Raw genomic sequence first — 21,939 nt, 5'->3', positions numbered from 1 at the left:
TCCGGCGGGGTGCCGGCGGAACACGGGGGCGGGCGGGGAGGGCAGCGGGCACCGGCAGCGGGCACCGCCACCGCCCTCCGGCCGGGCGCCGGCGGGGACGCCCGGGCAGCGGGCACCGCGCACTGCTTGCGCCTCTCGCCGCCTTCTCTTTGAAGGAGGGAGACCTCAGGCCCAGTGTCTTTGGGGACTCGCTGAAGGTTTGGGGACATGTGGTGGCCCCCCTGGCTGGCCGCCTGTCTGGCGTGGGGCTGTGTGGCCGCGCTGTGCGGCTCCCGCGGGCTCTGCCTGGCCCCGAACGCCTCCCGCCCCGAGCCGGGGCAGTGCCCGCGGCGCCGGGGGGCGGCGGATCTCTGCACCTGGGCCTTGTCCTCCGACAGCCTCCTAGGTACGGCCTGCCCTGCCCGGCTGTGTGCGCTGCCCTGCCCCGAGGCTCTTGCTTGGTGGGTTGTGGCAGCTACTCAAGCAGAAACTAAGTGAAGACCTGATATACACAAATACTACTTCTAAAATTAAAACCAGACCGGCCGTAAGGAGCTTTTTTGGTTGTTTGGTTGGTGTTTTCTCTTCCGAGTCCCACTTAATGCAAAATTGATAACCTGACACCTGACTGGCAGTACACAAAACGTTGTAGCTCTCAGGCACGCAGAATTGCCTGTAATCATTATGGTAATATGTATGATAACATTACAGAACTAATTTCATCAGGTGACACAATTCCTTGTGAGCATTAAGAAATAATAGTCAGTGATAAATCTTGTGTCAGCTGGCTATAACAGGATTTGTTAGTAGAGGTATTGACAAACATGGTTAACAGTAAGGGTCCAGAGATGCTAACTCAAAATTTTTACAAAACAGTGTCTATAAAGTATTAGGATTGTATAATTAATGCGGAATTGTAAGATTGTTGCAAGCAAAAATCCATAAAGATGGTAAACCACACAGTATTAGTAAAGTGTTTTAAAACAATATTTGTCCTCTCTTACCATGGATTGGGGCACAGAATAAGTCTGAAGGAAGAATGAAGCACATCTTCTGAGTACATATGTTATGCTACAGCGAGAACTACGTCTTCTGAGCCTTTCATTCACTATTTACATTGCTCAGAAAAGACTTAATAGGGTTTCTTAGGTTACATGGTGATCATTGCTGCATATGGACTATATACAGCAGTTAATGGTGCACAGTGACTTAAGTCTGTTGCACTACATTGTGCAGCACTGAACTACATTCAGCTATGGGAATAGCTGAACTCTGTCTCATATAAATGTCTTTTAGGGTTGTATATAATGTAGTGCAATATGAAACTGCTTAGATATGGTTTAGATCTTAAAAATAGCATGCCCTGCTAGATACTTTTAACTGCAGAATTCAGTCTTTCTTTTCAAAAATTCCAAACAGAATAAAAACCTAAATTTATTTGGGCTTGCTTTTCATGCAGGCTTAATATAGATTGTGGTAAGTACTTGAGTTTTAGTTGTTTCTGAATTATTTTTATTTGATTAGAAAGATATGATTAATTTTTAAAAAACATTTTTTCTCTCTTTCATGTTTACAGATCCTTTTCCAGTTGATGTGATCCAGGAAAATTATGTCCGTAATGTGAGAAACTGCATTTTTTCAATTGTTTATCCTACACCTTTTAAATCTAGAGTTCATCTGGTAGCTGTTTCAAAGGTTGGTTGTTGTTTTTTATTCCTCTTTAATTAGTAGAGATTGTTAATATGTGTACTAAAGTATATTTTAAAGTGTATTTTAATATTCATATGCTATTTATTGTAAAAGCATCTCATCACTATATACTTTAAACATATTTAAAATATACTTAAGCATATATAAAACATATTGTGAACTGTCTTTTAGTAACAAAATCTGTAGAGAAAGCATGTTCATTACCACTGACAATTCGATCATTTTCAAGTACTAACTGTATTCTTTTTTTCTCCAGGAAGTTATTGAAAATATTTTGGATCTTGATATATCTGTCAAAGGAACATCTGATTTTCTTGAGTTCGTCAGTGGTGGGAAAGTGATACTTGGGTCTGTTCCATTGGCCCATAGATATGGGGGTCACCAGGTAACTGTGGCACTCATTTCTTCCAAGTTGAATTATGTAGCATTTCCATGTGAATTATACCTTGATAATACCTGTAAGTACATGAACACTTATTAACATTTTGATTGCAGATTTGATTTTCATAAGGGGCTGCAGGTGGAAGAAAACTGTACTATTCTTTCTCAGTACCATGTTTACTTCCTCTGCTTCTGTTTATTCCTGAAGCAAATTGTCTTTTTGACTTCCATTAGCTGCTGACTCTGCTTAGCACCCCTGCAGCTTAGCCAGCTCTGATTTGTGACAGGTATTATCAGCTCAGAGGAGTGAAGAAGGGCAGAGCCTCACTGCAATACCATGATTAATAAGAGTTAAGCTTTATTGCAATTGGTGTAATTATTAATGGAGAAGAATGGTAGAATTTGGTTTGTAATTTCCAATTAAAAATACCAAAACAAGCCATGTGAGTTTAAAGGCTCATTATACAAGCGAGGCAGGTCTGTACCTGTACATCATAGCTGGAAGGTGAAAAAAAGTGGGGATTACTGCCATTATTCTTTTTCTGTGGTTTTCTGATTAATTATGGGTTTGAGTGTGGAAATAACAGCTTTAGGGATCAACCTCATAATGACTGTGTGAGAAAATGTGTCATTATATTGTGTAGAACACAGAGAACCTACACGTAATTTGTATTGTTTCAAGTATAACTGTTATAAATGGTAGAAGAAAATAACTTGATTTTCATTTTTGTCAGTTTGGTACCTGGGCAGGTCAGCTGGGGGATGGAAGAGCCCACTTGGTTGGAGTATATACAAACAGGTGTGACTTTTTTTTAAATGACTGATTCAACTCTATGTTCAGTTTAGTTGATTGATGGATAGCTCAAGGTGTACTGTTAAAAATGCTAATGGTATTTTTGCAGGCATGGTGAGAGGTGGGAACTGCAGTTGAAAGGGTCAGGAAAGACCCCATACTCCAGGTAAGTTGCAGTTGTTCTGTGTACACCAAAATTGAATGTTTTCTTTTTGAAATTTGCTTTGATTTTATGACCTATTCCTTATTTCTCTGTTCTTTGTAGGAATGGGGATGGAAGAGCTGTGCTTCGCTCTTCTGTTAGAGAGTTTTTATGTAGTGAGGCCATGCACTATCTTGGAATTCCTACAAGCAGAGCTGCTAGGTATTTTTCTTTTCTATTTCACAGTATCTTCATTTACAGGTAATTTTGTGACTGAGTTTCACTGAGCATCAATAATGCAGGACAGTTAGTTTCCAAGACAATAGGTCTTTTCATATGGGTGCTATCAGAACAAAATATATCCCTCCAGTTCCATAGATTTTTGGATAAAACTTTCCAATAATAATAAGCTCCAGCAATTAATCACATCGCTTTTGTCTCTGCTATGCTTTGAAGTACTGCTTCATTTGAAAACAATATTGTGTACTATCTGTGTCTAGTGGTAAGCAGCTGTTGTTCACTGGTAAGACTGTCTTAACAGAATTACCTTAGTTTGAAATGTGGCTCATCTTGTAAAGAAAGTAAAAAGTGGAACTTAAGATTGAGTGATTATATCTGGCACTAACTTGCCTCTCCATAGTTTATGATATTTCAATCAAGAGTTTCGTCTCTTTAAAATACAAAGAAATTGTTCTCTTACCACTGACTTGCAAAACCAGCAGGGCTGGATTCCTGCCCTGTAAGCAGTAATAATACCTTTAGTGTATGTGGATAATCAATGACATTTTTCATGGTTAATAAATGAGTCTTTTATTACACTAAAGTTAAACATTTGAATAAATTTTCCTAGAATCCAACCAACTAGGAAAATGTTGAAAGTGGCTATTTTTTAGTTATAGTCAGTCAGTTGCACATTTTAAGATTGGTGGGAAAAATTGTCAGTGAACAGATGTTAATACTGGAGGTAGTACTGAATGTAGGCAATTGCTCTCAATTCTTTATTTATGCAAACACTCCTTGAGCAAAGAGATTTTATAAAAAAAATTCCAAAACTAATTCTCTTTGAATCAAAGGAGACTTAATACTTCACTCATTTGGATGATCTTCTCAGAATCAGGTAACTGATTATCATGTTTAAAATGTCAAGTCGATTTTGTGTTTTAAGTAGTCTCAAGTCTGTACTCCAACGTTTAAGGCTTCAGAGAAAGTAAATGTTCTGCAGAAAAGGCCTGTATTCAGCTGCCACATGTATTTGCAAAGTGTCTGCAAATCTCTCTAGCATTAGTGCTATCACATTTGCTCTGTCGAAATGCAGTGCTTGTAAAAGACATTTTTGATGGTTTATTCACTGACTTCATCCTGAGACCCTTTGCTGTTGGCTGTTAATGCAGAACTTTAAATCTGTCTGAATATCAGCAGGAAAGCATCAGGCAGGTTATAGCCTCTCTTTGCTGTCGTCTCAACAAATTGTTCAGTGCCAAACTAGTATGAGAGTACTCTTTAACTCTGCGCAAATTCTACTGAGCACACAGCGTGCTTTAGTTCTCTGCTGGCAGATTGGTTAAATGCCTGGCTCTCTTAACTGCTGAACAAGATCTCCAGACTGTTTGCAAGACCTAATTTGGAAAAACCCCAGCTGACATCCATATTCTTCCCAATGGGGAGCTGTGGTACTGAGGCTGGTGGGATGCACTTACAGAGGTCTTGTCACATCTTGACAGAAGTGGGAGGAAAAGCCTTACAGCTTATCCCAGAACACCCAGCAGGTTGGTTTGCTCTATTAATGTTAAATACTGTGTTCCCAATGGGGTGCTACAGTTTATGACTGTGCTGCCAGACAAAGAACACTTCATACAGTACAATTTCAGTCACATACTGGGACTGGCAGTGAGCAGTGTCATGCATTAGGTCAAAAAAGTGAGCTAATATGCATAGTTTTCAGAGTGGTCTTTACTTGCATAGGGCTTGATGTTCATGCAAAAAAGCAGGCAGAGCATTTTGGAGTGTAAAGTCCAGCCCTTAAGTGAGAGCTGGGTAGGGAGGGATATAATCCATCCATCCTTCTGTGAGTGCTGTTCCAAGCTTCTTTGGTGTAAGAGCGATTTCGGTGCTCCATTTCCTGTGGTTGACTGTACACCTGGTCTGCTGCTGCCTTCTCTCCAGTAATGGTACTTACCAACTAAGGGATGATTTGAAAACTACTTTTACAGTGGGAATGTGTCTTTATGTGACTGCTCAGCTACCTGGCCAGCCCTTAAGTGTTGCATGTCCATTAACTTGTATTGGTAACTAAATGTTGATGCCCCTATGGATTTTTTGTCAGCAATAAAAGAAGTGCTGGTATTCTACAGAAACTTTGCAGAGAGCCTGCTAAGAGTTACAGAGTCAAAAGAAACAACCCTTCTGGCAGAGGTCTGTTAAAAATAGGAAAATTTAGTAGCATTATTATTAGCATTATTATTCTGACTCCTGTCCCCTGGTGCTCTGATACACACAATATTTTGTAAGTATCTGAGATTCATTCCCTGTATTTGAAATTTTTTATTTTCTTTTAAAGGGTTAAGGTTTTCTTCTTCCACCTCACTTATGTCAGAGTTTTTTGTACTCAATCCTACAGACATACCAATTGGTTTCAAATGAGTAATTAAAAAAAAAATCCTAATGCTACTTGTATCAGTACAGCTCCAGTAATGGGAGCAGATTGATTTCTAGATACATTTTCCCACCTTCTGGAACAATTCACTGCCTGTTTTTTGCAGTTAACAGAACATTCAATTTGAATAGCTACTAGATATCTTCAAAAATACTGAATGTAATAACAGTAATTTAGTTTCAAAGCCACAGTTGCTGTTGCAAGCAACTGCACTGTGTAAGAATTCAGAAAATTTCATTATTTTTTTGGTACATATTTATGTATGCATACCCCACATTTTTGGTCCAACTGAATTCTTTCTAAAATTTTATGCTTAAGTATGTAGACCTTGAATCTAGTGTACTCTCAAAATTTAACTCTTGGGAGTTATTTTAATACTGTGACTGTCTTCAGTCATGTTTATGAATGGAATATTAGGTTTACTTCTTGATCTTTGCTGTGTACCTTCAGAAAAGTTTGATTCTGTTTTCTGTGCTGTCTTCAACTCCCTAATAGTCAGCATATACAAGTGGCTGCATTAAATATTAAATAGCATGCCACCCAACTATTTTGAATCAGGGAATCATTGTTTGGGTTGGAAGGGACCTTTAATTGTCATCTAGTCCAGCCCTCCCTGCAATGAGCAGGGACACCTTCAACTAGATCAGGTTGTCCAGAGCCCCATCCAACCTGACCTTGAATGTTTCCAAGGATGGGGCATCTACCACCTTTCTGGGCAGTGTCTCACCACCCTTTGAGTAAAGAACTTCTTCCTAACATGTAATCTAAACCTGACCCCTTTCAGTATAAAGCCATTTCCCTCATCCTATCACTAACAGCCCTTGCAAAAAGTCCCTTTCCAGCTTTCCTGTGGGCCCTCTTTAGGTACTTGAAGGTGCTGTAAAGGTCTCCCCAGAGCCTTCTGTTCTGCAGGCTGAACAACCCAAACTCTCTCGGCCTGTCCTCACTGGAGAGGTGCTCCACCCCTCTGATCAGTTTTGTGGCCCTCCTCTGACCCATTCCAGCAGGTCCATGTCACTCCTGAATAAAAGAATATTTTCCAGTTCAACAAGCAAAGATAAAGAAAAATTATACAAAATTAGCTAAATTATCCTGCTGCTAGACTCTTGAACAAGAAGTCATCTTGGCCTATTGAAGGGATAAGACCTCCTTCAGAAGATAGCACCAAGCATTTCTTCTGCCGGATTGTTAGAGTCATCCCAATTCCTTTGGAATGGAAACATCCTACTTATTAACCTTAGAGGAACATGATACCCTTGCATAGTTTGTGAGGATTGATTTTTCCTGATTTAACAGAAAATACAGTGAAATTACATATTTTGTTTCATAAAATTAATGTAAGTTGTGAAATATTTTAGAGCAAGTTGTTCCAAACACTCACAAATCTCAGTATTTGGGTAAATATGAAAATGTACAGGATGTGCAGAATTTCAAGGCAAATGAAAGGAAGAGATTGTTTTTAAAAATCCAAGCACTACTACCACTGAAGAAGGGATAATTGTAATGTATCATTAGAATTATGTCTTTTTTTGTGTCTTGAAAAGTTCCTGATTGCTAAACGTCCTAGATCTGTTCCCAGTTCCTGAGACAACAGTTTTGTCTCATGTAAAGGGCAACCTCCGTCTGATGCAACAATTTGGTGTCTAATTTTTCTGTCAAGATTTCGCTGTTGTCCTCAGGGAAACTGTGACTCATTTAATGTTATAATCACACTAATCAGTCACTGAGGTTCCAAGTGAATGCAGTTTTTTTTTGAGTGCAACCCTCTTGCCATGAACAGTGTGAATAATGAAAATTGGACAACATTATATTAAGTACAAAATAAATGCACCTTGCTAATGAACCTTGATAAGCCTTGGCTTACTCTTTGCCTATGTCATTTTAAAATACAGAGCTATGCCATCAAAAAGATATTTCTTTTTATGAACAAAATGAATTTATATAAAATATGACTTAATTGCAAATTATTTTTGCTGAGATAACTTTTTAATGTTCATTTCTTGTGCATTACAGCTTAGTTGTAAGTGATGATGATGTGTGGAGAGACCAGTTTTACAATGGAAACATTAAGAAAGAAAGAGGTAATGAACATATTTTGAAATAATGTGTTACAATGCTGTCACTTCATTCTCCATGCAAAAAGGTGTAATAAAAAGTACTAAATGGGTTTAATTTCATTTACTGAGATATAAAACTTGTCCTGGGAAAATCAGCCTGAAACATATCTTGGTTGAAGAGATGAAGCCCTATGAACAGGTCTTCTATGATTGTGGCATATGTGTTGCAGGAATATAATTTTCATTTTCACTTGCCATTACAAAAATGATATAGGAAAATTTTCCATTGTTTCAATAGCTGTACTGGGGTGGTGGGAATGCTACAGTGGCTGTGCCATTGCTACATTATCTACACCTGCTCTGAAAAAGAGTGGGATGGCACAATATGGGCAAAATCTGTTGATGTTGGTTCTTTCTCTGTTCCTACCGTCTCTGGAGTAATTCTAGTATTAATGCACTAACAGAATTTTGCTTATGGTTACTGGTATAGCAAATTAAGCTTTATCATTAAAAATGTATGTGTAGTGAAGTAATATTATACATTACACATATTCATCTGTTACGTGTTAAGCATACTTACAAAAATACCAGTTTAACTGTGCATATATAAATTCTGTGTCTATAGAAACAACACATGATGGCTTTTACTATGCAACTGTTTTATTTTGCTGATAATCTGTTTACATTTAAACACATATGTCTCTATATTTAAGGTGCAATAGTGCTACGCCTTGCCAAGTCATGGTTTCGTATAGGATCCTTAGAAATCTTAGCTCATTCGGGGGAACTGGATTTACAAAGGTTTGAATTTAATCTCCATAGTAACTGTAGTAGTTTTCTCAACAACTGAATATATATTAGAATGCATGTATACACTTGGAATTTAGACATAAATTATTTAGAAAGTAAGATTACATAATTTAGGAAGGTAACCTGCTATTTTTAAACCAGCATTCAAAAGATACCTCATCAGGGTAAAAAGCCTGGGTCTTACAAAATGAGAAAGGTTTTGTAGCTGAAATAACTCTGGTAACTAAGCACTAGGGAGGAGTTGTTTGCTTTGGAAAGATTTGTAAATTGAAAGTATAAGTTCCTACATTTTTCGTAGTTGTCTGTGAAGCTAAATTAACAGAAATATGAAATAAATCACTAGCATAAGTATGTTGTATAAAGTGTGCTCTCCAGAAACGGGCAGAATTAGAGAAGTATGCTAGGTAAGAAATCATTGCACAGTTTTAAGCCTCTCAGCGTGGCAAATTTTTAGATCTACTGTAAATATTTAAAAGGAGCACTAGAAGTTGCTCTGGGATGCTCACAAATGAGGAATAACTCATAACAGCAGTTGTACATTGTAGTAACTGATAATTCAGTTTAATTTCCCACATCACTCTACACAGCTACTATTCTTTGTTTTGTTTTCTTTTATTTTTTAATCTCAGCAGATTTTTATTGTAAAACTGAAAGACTGAATTAGGGAACTGCTTTTAAGTTTTGTTTGGGGTTTTTTTTGGGTTAAAGTATTTTTTGGTTAAAGAATTCAGCCATAAAATTTACTTTTTGAGAATTCTGGTGAAGAATTATTCCTCGTAATTGTATACATTTTTTTTTTGCATATGCAAACTCTATTTTCCTGAAAAATGGATATTGCTGCATGCAAAACCAGATCCTGTTCTGCTCTGGAGGTTTAATGTGTGGAAATAATTTTTACTCTGTGTGGCAATCTCCAGCTGTGTTTATGACTGGAACCTTAGGGTTAGGTTTTATCTCTAAGCATTTGGAAGAGCTTAATCCCATACTCATTGGAATAAATAGACTAAGTTTTCTAATAACTATTTGTGGCAAGGTGTTGATTAGCAGTTTGCTGTTTGAAAACAAGAATTTTGAATGATGAGTTCTAAAAGTACCAGTTTTGTTTAAAGAATTCTACCTCTCCTATTACAGAAGATTACTGGACTTTATCATCCAGGAACATTTTCCATCAATAGCTATGAATGATTCAAATAGATATCTGGTAAGTCTTTTCTAAAAGTTATTTTTAATTTCCACAAACACGTGAGCAAAAATTACACAACGCTCTTCAGAGTTTCAACTTTTAAAAGGTTTTAAATTTTGCAGTAAGCTTCCAGATTTTATTAGCAAAAGTTTGTTAATTCTTTGCAGTAAAAATCTGCTTCTTGATTTTTTTGTTTTCTCAAAATCAAATGTGAACATTCTTTACCACTTTTCGTTACGGAAATGTTTATTGTGAAGCTTCCATTTTCTGTTATTTTTTGTTCTCGTACTGCTCAGATTTTGAGTGAGCAGTGGTCATGAAGTTTTTCTAGTATAAAAGTAGTATATACAATATATTCTAGTATACAGGCTAGTATATAGAGTGTATTTTTTTTTAATTTTAGTTTTTAATTTCTTTTAGGACATTTGTAAATACTTACTTAACTATAGTCTTTGCTGGATAAGTTTATTATGCACTCACATAATTTAGAATGTGAATGAAAAGTCCTGACGGAGAGAGATATAAATTTTTAAAATAGAATATATTACATATTTCTAAGGTGAATAAAATGTTTATGTCATTTACTATTTTTGATACAGAGGACTTGAAGTAAAAGATGTATTTGATTTTAGGAATTTTTCTCTACAGTCGTATCAGAGACTGCAAATCTGATTGCATTGTGGATGTCTGTGGGGTTTGCACATGGTAAGCTTCATTGGCTTTACAGGAGGGACTTTTTATAATCATATGCTTAAAAATGGGGTTTATTTTTCACTTTCGTCTTCAGTTCTTCTGCTGTCTCCTGGTGGGAGCGTGAATTCCCAGAACTGCTGCCACAGTCCCGTGTATAAAGACAACGTGTCGATGTCCTGTACAAGTTTAACTGCTCTGAATTCGATCCATCCGCATAAAAACCCGGCCTCTTACAGTGCGTAGGGTACAGTGCTGCCCACCTTTGCTCCGGGTTTCTGTTATCAAAGACAAAGTCCAGCGATGCTCCCCGATCCGGCTCCGCCCGGAGGGGACCGAAGGGGGACCGGCGCCACCTGGCGCGGGGAGCGGGGAACGCACCCAGCGCTTCCTCCTCCGGCTTCGAGCAGCTGATTTTCCAGAGCCTCGTTGCTCAAAAGTAGCCGCTCCAGGGTTCTCAGATTCAGTGGATCCGTTTCACAGCAAATTTCAGTGGATCTGTTTCACAGCAAATTTCCTACAGGCTACGGGGTCAGGTGGAATTTTAACTTTTGTTTCTCCTTTTTGTAGGTGTGTGCAATACAGATAACTTCAGTTTATTGTCCATAACAATAGATTATGGTCCGTTTGGATTTATGGAGTCCTATGACCCAAGTGAGTGTAGCACCTGGTTTTAATTTTATTTTTTTTTTACTTAAAATGAATTCTTTTTATTAAATTATGCAGTTTCAATGTGCATGAAAACTCCTAACATTATTAGCAGAAAAATCCTAAGCATATGTATTGTTTGAAGAGCTTTAGGGGAAAAAATTGTACCAGTGGCCAGTTTCGTGATAGACTATGCAGGCTGCATTAATGAAATATTAATGTTAAATCAATTTTCATGAGAATGTTTCCACTTGAACTTCATCAGTTGAATAGATGCTACAACAGAACCTTAGAAAACTAAAAGTTAGATATTGCTGGAAGTAGCCAAAAGCAAAAGTGGAATACAGTAATTTTGCATGCATCAAGCTCTAGCTTTATAGTCACAGCAGCTAATTATATGTTTGAAGAAAACTAATCAAACCTACACAACCTTTCTTTGAAAGTATGAACCCCGTCTGAGATTGATATATATAAGTCCAGTATGTACATAAATGCGTATTATTAGATTATTGTTTAGAGGTTGTACCTGAGTAAGCTTCAGAACCAGCAGTGATTATCTCACCGTGTGTTTTCATGAGCTTGCAGCCTCAAATTAAGGAAATCTCATGAGAATAAATGTCATATTGTTTTTACTGTACTGAATTATTATTATATATTATTATATATTGAATATTCTATTATTGGTGGGTTGACCCCTGCTGGTAATTAAGGACCACAAGCCACTTGTCCACTCTCCCCTGCTGCAGAATGAGGGAGAGAATTGGAAAAGCAAGGATGAGAAAAAGCTTATGGGTCAAGTTAAAGACAGTTGAATGAATAAGCAAAGAGCAAAAAAAAAGGGACAGGGGCGACCAACAAGTTGCAAAGGCAATTACTCACCACCTCCCATCACCACACAGATGCTGAGTTGGTCCCTGAGTGACAGCTGCCTTTGAAAAACTACCCCCAGTTTTAATTGCTGAGCATGATGTTATAGGGTATGGAATATCCCTTTGGTCAGCTGGGGTCAGCTGTCCCAGCTGTGTCCCCTCTGAGTCTCTTGGCCACCCCTACCCAAACTTTCTGGGGCTGCAGAGTGAGAAGGCCTTGATGCTGTGCCAGCAGCGCTCAGCAACGTGTAAAACATTGGTGTGTTATCAACGTTTCAGTCACAAGTCTAAAACACTGTGCCCTACAGGCTGCTGAGAAGAAAACTTACTCCGTCCCAGCCACAGACAGTGCACCCTAGAGCCAGATGAAAGTCTTTAGAGTTAAAATTCAGATTTGAACCACTTACCAGATCTGACAGATGTGTCACAGGTCTCTACCTTAATGCTCTGTTTATTGTCAGTGTCCTCTGGGGACTCAGGCAGTGCTGTGTGCATTGATCAGCTTACCTGCATTTGATCTGAGCAAGGAATTCATGCTACATCCACTCAGACTGTGTAGATAGGCATATGTTTTAGTTCTGGATACTTATAACTTGCAAAGCATGTATTTGTTATCTCCCAAATAATGGATTTGCATACTGGAACACATTAGCCCTAATTTTTATGTGAATACATAAAGGTTGCTTGTACAATTGAAAAAAATCTTGCTTAGGTGTCCTATGAAATACATGTTTATTATACATGTGACTTTTACAGAAATACTTATAAATCCTGAATCTAGTTGAACATTTTTTTGTTTAATCTGTTTGCTAAATAGTAGTGCTATATGTAGAAAAAACATTGTTTCTAAGTGTAAAAGACATTGTTTTTAATGTAAAAATAGTCTTTTTCTGTTTAAACATTGAATTTATTTTGTATCTTCAAGTAGGAAAATGTCACTTGTTAAGAACTTGTGTGCGAAGGATATATTCCTTAGATTTGCAACTAATAGATCTTGAGTTAAATCACTGTAAATAAGTATCCTTGTGATCTGACTTTAAATATTTAGTAGCTTTAGGTCTTTTATGAGTTCACTCTCAATATTTTAACATTGATTGTTTATTGTAATTACTCTGTTATGGAAAAGCAGTGTTTTGTTTGAAACAGATTTTGTTCCAAACACATCTGATGATGAAAGGAGATATAAAATAGGAAATCAGGCAAATGTTGGGCTATTTAATCTGAGCAAGCTCTTACAAGCCCTAAAACCTTTATTGGATCCCAGGCAAAAGCATCTGTAAGTAATCTTTAAAAATATCTTAATGCTTAAAAGAAGTAGTGAGATGGGAGACCCTCTAATCACCATATGCATAGGAAAGAAAAATATTAGCTTTTAAAATCTTTTTTTTTTTTTAAAGTGGAAATTGATTCTGGATTAATTATTGGCTGGAATAAGGTTGGAGGGAGGGGAGAAAGGTGTTGACTGGTCATAAATAATAGCAAAATAGGACCACAAAGAGATACTAGATCTTGTGTGATTCATTCTCCTTTCACTAAGGTAGGACCTTTGCCTCTAGTTTTCTGTTTTGTCTAGCTCATTCTTTAAGATGCTTACTTATGAAGACCATGCATCCTTCTGAAGTAACAAGGTGGTATTTTAATAGCCTGTTGTAAAGATTCTTCTATGAAGGATGGATCCCAGATGATTCAGAATATCAGTGTTTCTGAGATATCAGTCAGAAGTAGTTTTCTTTGTTTAGTAACACAGTATGATTTTACCCAGAGTAGCATTTTAGTTCAATAGAACTTGACATTTCTTTTGTTTTTGCAGAGCTTCCCAGATTTTGGAGGGGTATGGTGAGCGCTATTACAGCCGGTATGCGGTTTCAGAACTCAAACCTTCTGATCACAGTACTATAAATTATATTATGTAAAAATTTCCTAACTTTGTTATTATTTTCAGTTTCACAGAACTATTCAAAGCAAAATTGGGTCTTCTTGGGGAGAATGAGAATGATAACTATTTGATTGCTTTCCTCTTGAAAGTGAGTTTCCTTTGCTAATTTTGTTGGCAAACATCTGAACTGATAGCCCATACTTGAAAAGCACTAATAGAAGGATCTTTATTTCACTAGATTATGGAAGATACCAAGGCTGATTTTACAATGACATTTCGAGAACTGAGCGAAATTACTGAAGACCAGTTAAGGGAGCTCCATATTCCTGAGGTATTAATACAAGCACCTAGTTTTAAGAATACTTAATATAGAACGAGTAAATCAAGTTGGACATTACCCTGATATACTAGAGGATGTCTCAAGCCTGATTTATCTGGGAAATACGTCATTGTAGCATTATGAAGGGAGAGTAAGTCTAATACATCTGTGTCATGCTACTACCCCTTGTTAAGCCTGTGTCTGGTAATGAAGGATATGTTAATGAGAAGTGCTAATGGAAGGTGCATTAATGAAGAGTGATGAAGTCAGATTTTCATCCTCTGGTACAGGTCCAATATGAGTAGTCATAAATTCTTATACACGGGTGGGAATGTGATTTTCTCCACATTTAAGGGGATCTGCTACGAAGACCTTTCCTCCCCCTCCCCTCCCTTTTTTTGTTGTTTTGCTTAAGAATACCTTTTGTCCAACAAGTGAAGTTGGACAGGGCTCATAAAGAAAATTTCAAACTTAGGTCAACTGAATTATTCCTAACATGGGTTTACGAGGTGGCCTAAACCTCTGCTCTCAGGCCCATCAGCTTGTCATGGTATGTAATGATAAGTGAGGTCCCATCTCGTCATAAACTCCTGCTACAACCCTTTGCTCAGAGTGGCCTCTGCCCTTTCTTGAGCACAAGATTGGTTTTAAATTTAACTTAAAGCATAAGAACACATTTTGCTATAGTTTCCTGCTCAGCCTGCTATCCTATCCTGTGTTGCTGCTAGCTCAGCCTAAACATATTCTTCGGGACCACGTACAACCCTAAAAGAGATGAAAATATTTAAAAGAGATAAAATTTTTACCTGGATTTAGTGCAATCTTTAGAAGTGGAAATATAGCTCAGATGTTTGAATTGGAGTGAAATACTAGGCAAGTAATAATTGGGTGCCCTGCCAGTGAGGAGGCTGGGGGTGCACGGGAAGCTGGGAGGGCACAGAGCCAGGACAGCTGACCTGAACTGGCCATAGGGATATCCCACACCATATGGTGTCATGCTCAGCAAATAAAGTAGGGGAAAACTGGTGGAGGGCCACTGTTTGGGAACTGGCTGGGCATTGGTTGATGAGCAGTTGTTTTTCATTTGCATCACTTGTTTTTCTTCAGTTTTATTTGTCTCTCCTTTTGTTATTTTTCTTTTCATTACTATTATTATTATTATTATTATATTATTATTATTATTAAATTGTTTCAATTACTACACTTTTATTATCTCAACCCATGAGTTTTCTTACTTTTAACCTTCTGATTCTCTACCCTATCCTACTGAAGGGAAGAGTGAGCGAGTGTTTATGTGGGGCTTAGTTGCCAGCTGGGGTTAAACCACAGTTTTCTTTTGCTTACTTTGGATTTTGCTTAACAGGATGAAAATTCTGATTACCTGCCTCTAACTGTTTCTTTCTCTTTAGGAGTTCTGGACTCTCCAGGATCTGAGTAAACACAAATTATTTTCAGAATGGGTTACTATGTACCTCTTGAGATTAAAACGGTAAGTCTGATGCATTTTCAAGTGTGTATTTGCCAGAATCAGGCAAATTTAATAATTTGCAGTGCTTTTTCATAATCTTTGGTGGGTCTAATAAACTCGCCCAAACATGGTTTTATATGCCTTTTTTGGTTCTAGATTGTACTGGATTTGATAATAATTACTCTTGTAGTTCTGTTTTGACATACAGCTACATAAAAATTACATGGGAGGAGTGGTCTGTATTTTTATGAGATTTTTTGGTTAACAATTTTTGTTAAAATACTGAATCCTACAGATTCAGTCCAAAAATCACAAACAGGCCTTGCAAATACATAGGAATGAATAGTGTTTAATTACTGGTAACATACATATATATTTAATATGTAATAACATTGCTTTATGATGACAGCAGATGGAAGTTGAACAGTCATGAATACACAGACTGTGTTTGGAAAATGCTGATGTTGCATAGATAGGAACACTGATTCTTTTGTCTTAATAAAGAATGTAATGTGTTTTTCTTAGTCGTATATGGTATGTATGGCTAATAGTAGTGAAAAGACACATATATCATGTACTTGGAAATTTTATTCAGTAAATACAATTCTTAGGAAAAATTAATACAGGATACAAAACCTACAAGAAGGGGTACAGTCTTTTCCAAGTCTAATCATTCTTAGAGATTCACACCTGCTTCCACTGAACACAAAAGCAGAACACTTAATGATTTTAATGAAAGTCAGATAAGATATTTCTAAAAATAAATCGGCATAATCCTCATTAGCTAAAAGCACTTTCTGTTTTTCTTCTTTTGGTTTGTTTTCCATGTATAGTAACAAGGGTGATTCAGACAGCAAAAGAAGAACAAGAATGACAAGTAAGTAAAGGATCCAAAGGAATTGGATAATTGAAAATGACAAATACTTCTTTACAAAGGTTTCTTTAGTGTTAGTTATTTTTCCTGTCAGGAAGAACTAAAATGTACTGTTCTTCCGAATGGGAGAAACTCTCATTACACAGCTGCAAGTCTTGTAACACTGTACATTCATTGTGGCTGTCTCTGCTTTCATCCACTCTTGTGATTAGAATTTAGCCATGTGTGTATGGCTACACCTGTGAATATGTATGTACTTTTTACATAAGCCAAATGACCAAGAAATTCCTTGGCTACAGTGAGGCTCACTTCCTCCTTAGGTATCTTGCCTTTCCCCTCCTTAAAATAATAAATCCTTAATTTAATTGTCTGTGTTTATGAAGAAATTGGTCAGACACAAATCCCTTCCATTATGAATACAGTCACAGTCAGATCAGTGGCTTGAAGTCTTAAGTGTGTGAGAATGCTGTGGCTGCCGCCCAAGTTGTAACTCTTCATTGTAAAGTGGGGTGCTTCCTGAAAGGGCCCCTGGGATTTGATTTCCTTGTGAGAGATGCCCTTCCTCTTCCTCTTTTGCTGTATCAGCTTTTCCTGAGTGCAAGTAACATCATTTTTATCTGCACTTCCTTCCTTCAGCAGTCTGGGAATGTCTTGGTTTGCATTGCTCAGAACACTGGTCTTGTCTGGTGATGAACCTTCAGTGACAAGAAGGGTTCTGGTAGGCATCCTGTACTGGCTCAATGGACCAAGATTTGTCTTCTGTTGAAATATGCCCAGAGCCTTTCAACATGTTATACAGAATTCAGGTTTCTGATAGGCACCCACTTTTTTTTCTTCACCCGGAGAAAAAACTCCTTGTGAAAGGACTATCTAGTCATAGAAGGCAGAGGAAGATGCTTTGATGCTCCAAGTCATTCTAAACACAGAATGGCAAAGGTACTGCATTTTTACATCCATGCATTTAAATAGATCACTCAGATGCCCCTGTGGTCTCTTTAAAATTGTTCGGTTTTTCTTTTCGTTTGTTTGTTTAAGGATTTGCTTGTAACAGCTGTCCCTTGTCAGTACAACTTGCAGCAGAAATCTGGCTCAACACAGTCAACTCTGCATTTTTACCCAGCATTTCACTTTAAAGACAAAACCGTTGTGGGTCTTCAGATTTTTATATGGTTTGGGAAGTCACACCTAAATTGTGTATTGCTGTCTTTGGCTGACGTTGAATATTTTGCTGTTAGCACCTCGTTATTCATTATCTTTCCCTAATTGTTAGTATGTGTCATAAGATACCTCACTTCTCAAAGTACATTGCCTTGAATCATTTGAAGTTGACCACTTATTTTTATTTTTTTCCTCCCTTTATTTAGTTTTCAGTTCTTAGTAGTACTTTATCTTATACTGCCTAAATTCAACTCCTAAGGAGTTGATCAAAAAGTTTTGACAATCCAAGTCTATAATTGTATTTCTTTACAAAAAAAGCTTGTAAAAAAAAGTGCTTATAAGGCCACAAAATTTCTTTTGCTTTGTCCTTTTCTTATGTTGCTTGTCTTACTCTTTCATAATTATCTTGTCACTTGTGTTAATTACAGATATTTTTAACTCTACTGTGAAACTTGTCAATTTGCAATGGTTAAGAATATATTTCTGAGACAAATATTCTCCTGCTAATATGACTCACGGTTTTAATGTAAATTATAATTTTTTATATGAGTCATATGTTAACTTTTTCACCTTTAAAATATTCTTTTTAAGTAGTTAACACACTTTACTATTGAAAATCTATTTACTGAACTAAATCAAATACTTGGCTAGAAAAATTAAAAGAGAGATTAAAAGGAAAGTTGAAAAAGTAGTTTATAAAAAATACAATTGAAATGCAACATTAAAGGCCTTTATGGCTAAACTTCTGTTATATGATATAGGAGTATCTAAGTACATATACTTTAATGGATATCTTAATAATTACTTTTTAAAATAAGTAATAAAATATTCATTTTTATGATCTCCAGGAAGGTATTGACAGCATTGAAATATGCTTTCCAGCAATGTAGCAGGAACCTAGGCCATGGTAAACTCATCACACTTGAGAAGTTTGCTGTGTTCTTAATGGGAAATTCTTTATATATCAATGTCATGTTCTTTACCATTCTAATTTTTGTTTGGCACTTTGGCATTACTGATTGTACAAGTTTAAAAAAATCCTTTTAGTAACTCATAAAAATAAATAGATTGATTAATTCCTTTTCCTTTTTATGCTTTTTTTCTTGATCTGCAAATTAAACCTTCTTGAAGATTTCAATGACATGTTTCAGTGACTGTATTTGCCTTTTGTTGAATATGTCTAACTAAATTTAACATGATTTACTCTTGGTTTCAGCTGTTAATCCGAGATACATACTTAGGAATTGGATGGCAGAATCAGCAGTGCAAAAATCTAATTTGAATGATTTCTCTGAGGTAAAATTATTTCTTTTTTTCTTGACATATTTAATAATAATTGGCATAATAGCTAAGGGAACAGTTTTTCCATTTACACTTTGAACTGTACTACACTTTGACCCACATTGTACTATCTAACACCAATTACAATTTAAAATATTAACAAAATTATTAATAGCGTTAATTATAAATAGTAGTGACTATATTAATAGTAGTACTAATAATAGTAAGCAATTCATGTGATAGTTTCTGGAACCAGGAGGGTGGTGGAAGAAACTTCTCTTGTTTGCAGAAAAACATTTTGTATAAAAACGTACCCATTTTTCATTGCTTCCAGGTCCGTCTCCTCGAGCAGGTTTTACAACATCCCTTCCAGAGACAGGAGGCTGCAGAGCGAGCAGGCTACTCCCTGCGCCCCCCAGCTTGGGCCAAGGATCTGAAAGTAAGCTGTTCATCCTGAGAGAAATTTGAACAAGGAAGAAAAATGATTCAGGTCGAAGCTCAGGCCTTCAAATAGGATTAATGGACCAAGCCACAAGAACTCTTCTCCCTTATACTTTGTGGACTGGAATCTGCTACTTTGTTAGGCAAGACAAGGTCTTGACCAATTTTTGTTGAAGTCTGAAGATTAAGGAAATGGATCAGTATGTGTGGTTGCATCAGCCAATTATATTGGTGTTGATAACTCTGCCTTTCACATTCTTCTGTGCATTACTTTGAGTAACAATATTTAAGTTCTGCCAAGCTGTCACACTTAACCTCTCAGAATTCTTAGCTGATCAGGTGGGTCTCAATAGCTTTTACTGACTGATCAATTTAAAATCCATCTAAGCTAGTTTTAATAATGTGGTATTTTGATTAATTTTCTTCTTGCTGTTACGCACTGGTCAAATATCATTGCATTCTGCAGACATACATTTTCTTAAGTCTTTTGCAGAGCTGGCACAGGGGATCATCTTACACTTATACCTTGACATTTTTTCTCTTTCTGATCTTCTTTTGTCCCATTAAACTGACAATAGAGATTTAAAGAAAATTCAGTTAAATAGTGAGCAAAGATGTCTGTCTTGGGAGTGACTTATCCCAGAATAAATTTTGGTGTCTTTGCTGGTGTCAGGTGCCTATCAAGCCTGGGCCACTGCTCTTTGAAAGTGTATCTTTTGATACTAGTAGAAAGATTGTTGGTGCATGCATAAAAAGCCTCAGGAAAATTTTACCAATTGGATCTGGAAAAGGATTGTCTTGGAAATATCTCACTATGTATGTAGTCAGGTAAATATAGCTTTTCTATTCAGCCACCTTATGTTGTAAGGAACTTACAAAAATCTTGCAGGGAAAGTATTTAAAGGTCTTTGAGCCCTAGGTCTTGCTATTTATCCTTGTTTGATACTCTAGTTCCACAAAATTTAGTGTATAATTAAGGCAAAATTAATACATCAGCAATCATGTCTAACACTATGCTAGAAAATTTACAGAAAAAAATCACTTATCTGAGGGCTTATTACTTCTTGATGTTAACCTTGTCTGTTCCCAATCCCAAATAGATTGTTTTAGGATCTATTAGTGGTATAATTAAAATTTCACAAATCTATTTCTAGAAATATAGTGTGGAAAAAAAATTATATTATTAGAAATCTTTTAGGGACTAAAAAAATATTTGAATGCCTTTACTTCTTAGCTATAATCAACATGATTACTCAGGGTGGTTTCCCCTCAGATATACAGCTGTTCAAATGTAAATGCAGTTGTTCAAATGTAAATAGTATCATAATGGGAGGCACAAAACAGATATTCACAGTTTTCTGAAGTTCCAGTCTGAAGTTTAAGCAACTTAGGCAAGTTCAGCCTGGGTTAGCATTCCTTGTGCAGGTAGAAAGTGCTCTCCTTGGATCACTGGGATCAGTGTTTGAGCTGGCACCACCTCCAGACCAAAGGTTTGGGCTGCTGGGGGCCTGTTGAAACCCTTTAGCACTGGGCTGTGTTCCAGCCCACTGAAACCCTGGCACTGATGCATCTTCTCGACAATTCCAAGCAAAATGGTATTGTGAGGGAATGTGTGAACGTCAGCATTACCACCTAAGGGGGAGTGGGTTGCACTCAAGTAAGTGATGATTTAAAGAATGTTTTTGTGTCTGCAGGGGAAATGCAGCAGCACTGCAGCTTGAGCCCTGGTTTCCAATTAGGGAGATCTCCAAGCATTTGGTACCATGTCCCTTTCCACTTCCAGGTTTTGATCATTATGGTTTATTATGATAATGCAAACATTAATACTGTGTTTCATGATATATTCCCTGAAATCGTTGGCTGCCACCTGTCTTTCTGGAGCTGCTTCTTCCCTCATATTACATGAACAGAGCAGTGATGCAAGAACAGATGGGAATAACAATACTGGGGCTGGTAATCAAACAGGTGTGCTCAGTCCATGCTCTTATGCTCTTTCTGTACTGGAGGACAATTTTGAAGGGACAGCAGTGCTGATCCCCCACATATGGACTTTTCCACATGACTCTAACCTTTCTAATCCTAAGGACTGATGAAAAAGCGATGTCTTGAAGGAGGTCCTTCTTCCAGATTAGAGATGTAAGAGCCCAAAGGAGATGGCAGCTGCTGAGACTGTTTCCATCTGAGGTATGGAGAAAGGTTAAAAATAACATGCTGCAAAATACTGTAAGCTCTAGTGATATACATACAGCCATCATCTACAGACTATTTGTATGGCAATAGGTTAGATAGAGGTGGAAGGATTAACTTCTATTTTTACAAATGCTTTGAATTACACTATCTTTTTGTATTTTGCAGCATGTTTTGGTACCAGATCAAGCTAAATAATTGTGTATCATTAAGATGGCAGCTTTGTTCTTTGAATGGAGTTTAAATCTTACATTTCAGAAATTCAGTGCTACCATGTACATACACAAAGTAGTTGATAGAGGTCTAATTATCACAGCATTTTATTTGATTTCTGGAGTTCTCTGTAGGCCTTAATTCTTTTTTGTTTTGAAGAAAGTTCAACTTCTTTTGTGTAAGATTAAGTGAAAGAGTTACGATTGC

The 21,939-nt window shown here is 37.0% G+C and overlaps 1 protein-coding gene across 1 annotated transcript; it reads left to right on the top strand.

Moving 5' to 3' along the window:
- The first annotated feature begins 21 nt into the window (after positions 1–21).
- LOC127477688 (protein adenylyltransferase SelO-like) lies at positions 22–19,573 on the top strand. The gene is made up of 19 exons (XM_051802416.1): positions 22–385; positions 1,556–1,674; positions 1,946–2,074; positions 2,805–2,869; positions 2,973–3,029; positions 3,129–3,227; positions 7,672–7,739; positions 8,429–8,516; positions 9,657–9,726; positions 10,341–10,413; positions 10,969–11,052; positions 13,062–13,191; positions 13,726–13,770; positions 13,858–13,939; positions 14,030–14,122; positions 15,520–15,599; positions 16,412–16,455; positions 18,827–18,906; positions 19,226–19,573. Exons 1-19 carry the CDS (start codon positions 208–210, stop codon positions 19,346–19,348), a joined length of 1,707 nt encoding a protein of 568 aa, XP_051658376.1. The 5' UTR covers positions 22–207; the 3' UTR covers positions 19,349–19,573.
- The last annotated feature ends 2,366 nt before the right edge of the window (positions 19,574–21,939 follow it).

The sequence above is a fragment of the Manacus candei genome, unplaced genomic scaffold, assembly GCF_025592945.1.
Source record: "Manacus candei isolate 608988 ecotype Guabito, Panama unplaced genomic scaffold, ASM2559294v1 h1tg000056l, whole genome shotgun sequence".
In the NCBI taxonomy this organism is placed as follows: Eukaryota; Metazoa; Chordata; class Aves; order Passeriformes; family Pipridae; genus Manacus; species Manacus candei.
This window is presented reverse-complemented; position numbering and strand designations above follow the sequence as displayed.

Excerpts from the sequence above, each read along its gene's own strand:
- LOC127477688 (XM_051802416.1), top strand. The coding sequence starts at position 208 with ATGTGGTGGCCCCCCTGGCTGGCCGCCTGTCTGGCGTGGGGCTGTGTG. Across the intron at positions 1,675-1,945 it reads ATCTGGTAGCTGTTTCAAAG|GAAGTTATTGAAAATATTTT; the intron begins GTTGGTTGTTGT and ends TTTTTTCTCCAG. Across the intron at positions 11,053-13,061 it reads TATGGAGTCCTATGACCCAA|ATTTTGTTCCAAACACATCT; the intron begins GTGAGTGTAGCA and ends TGTTTGAAACAG.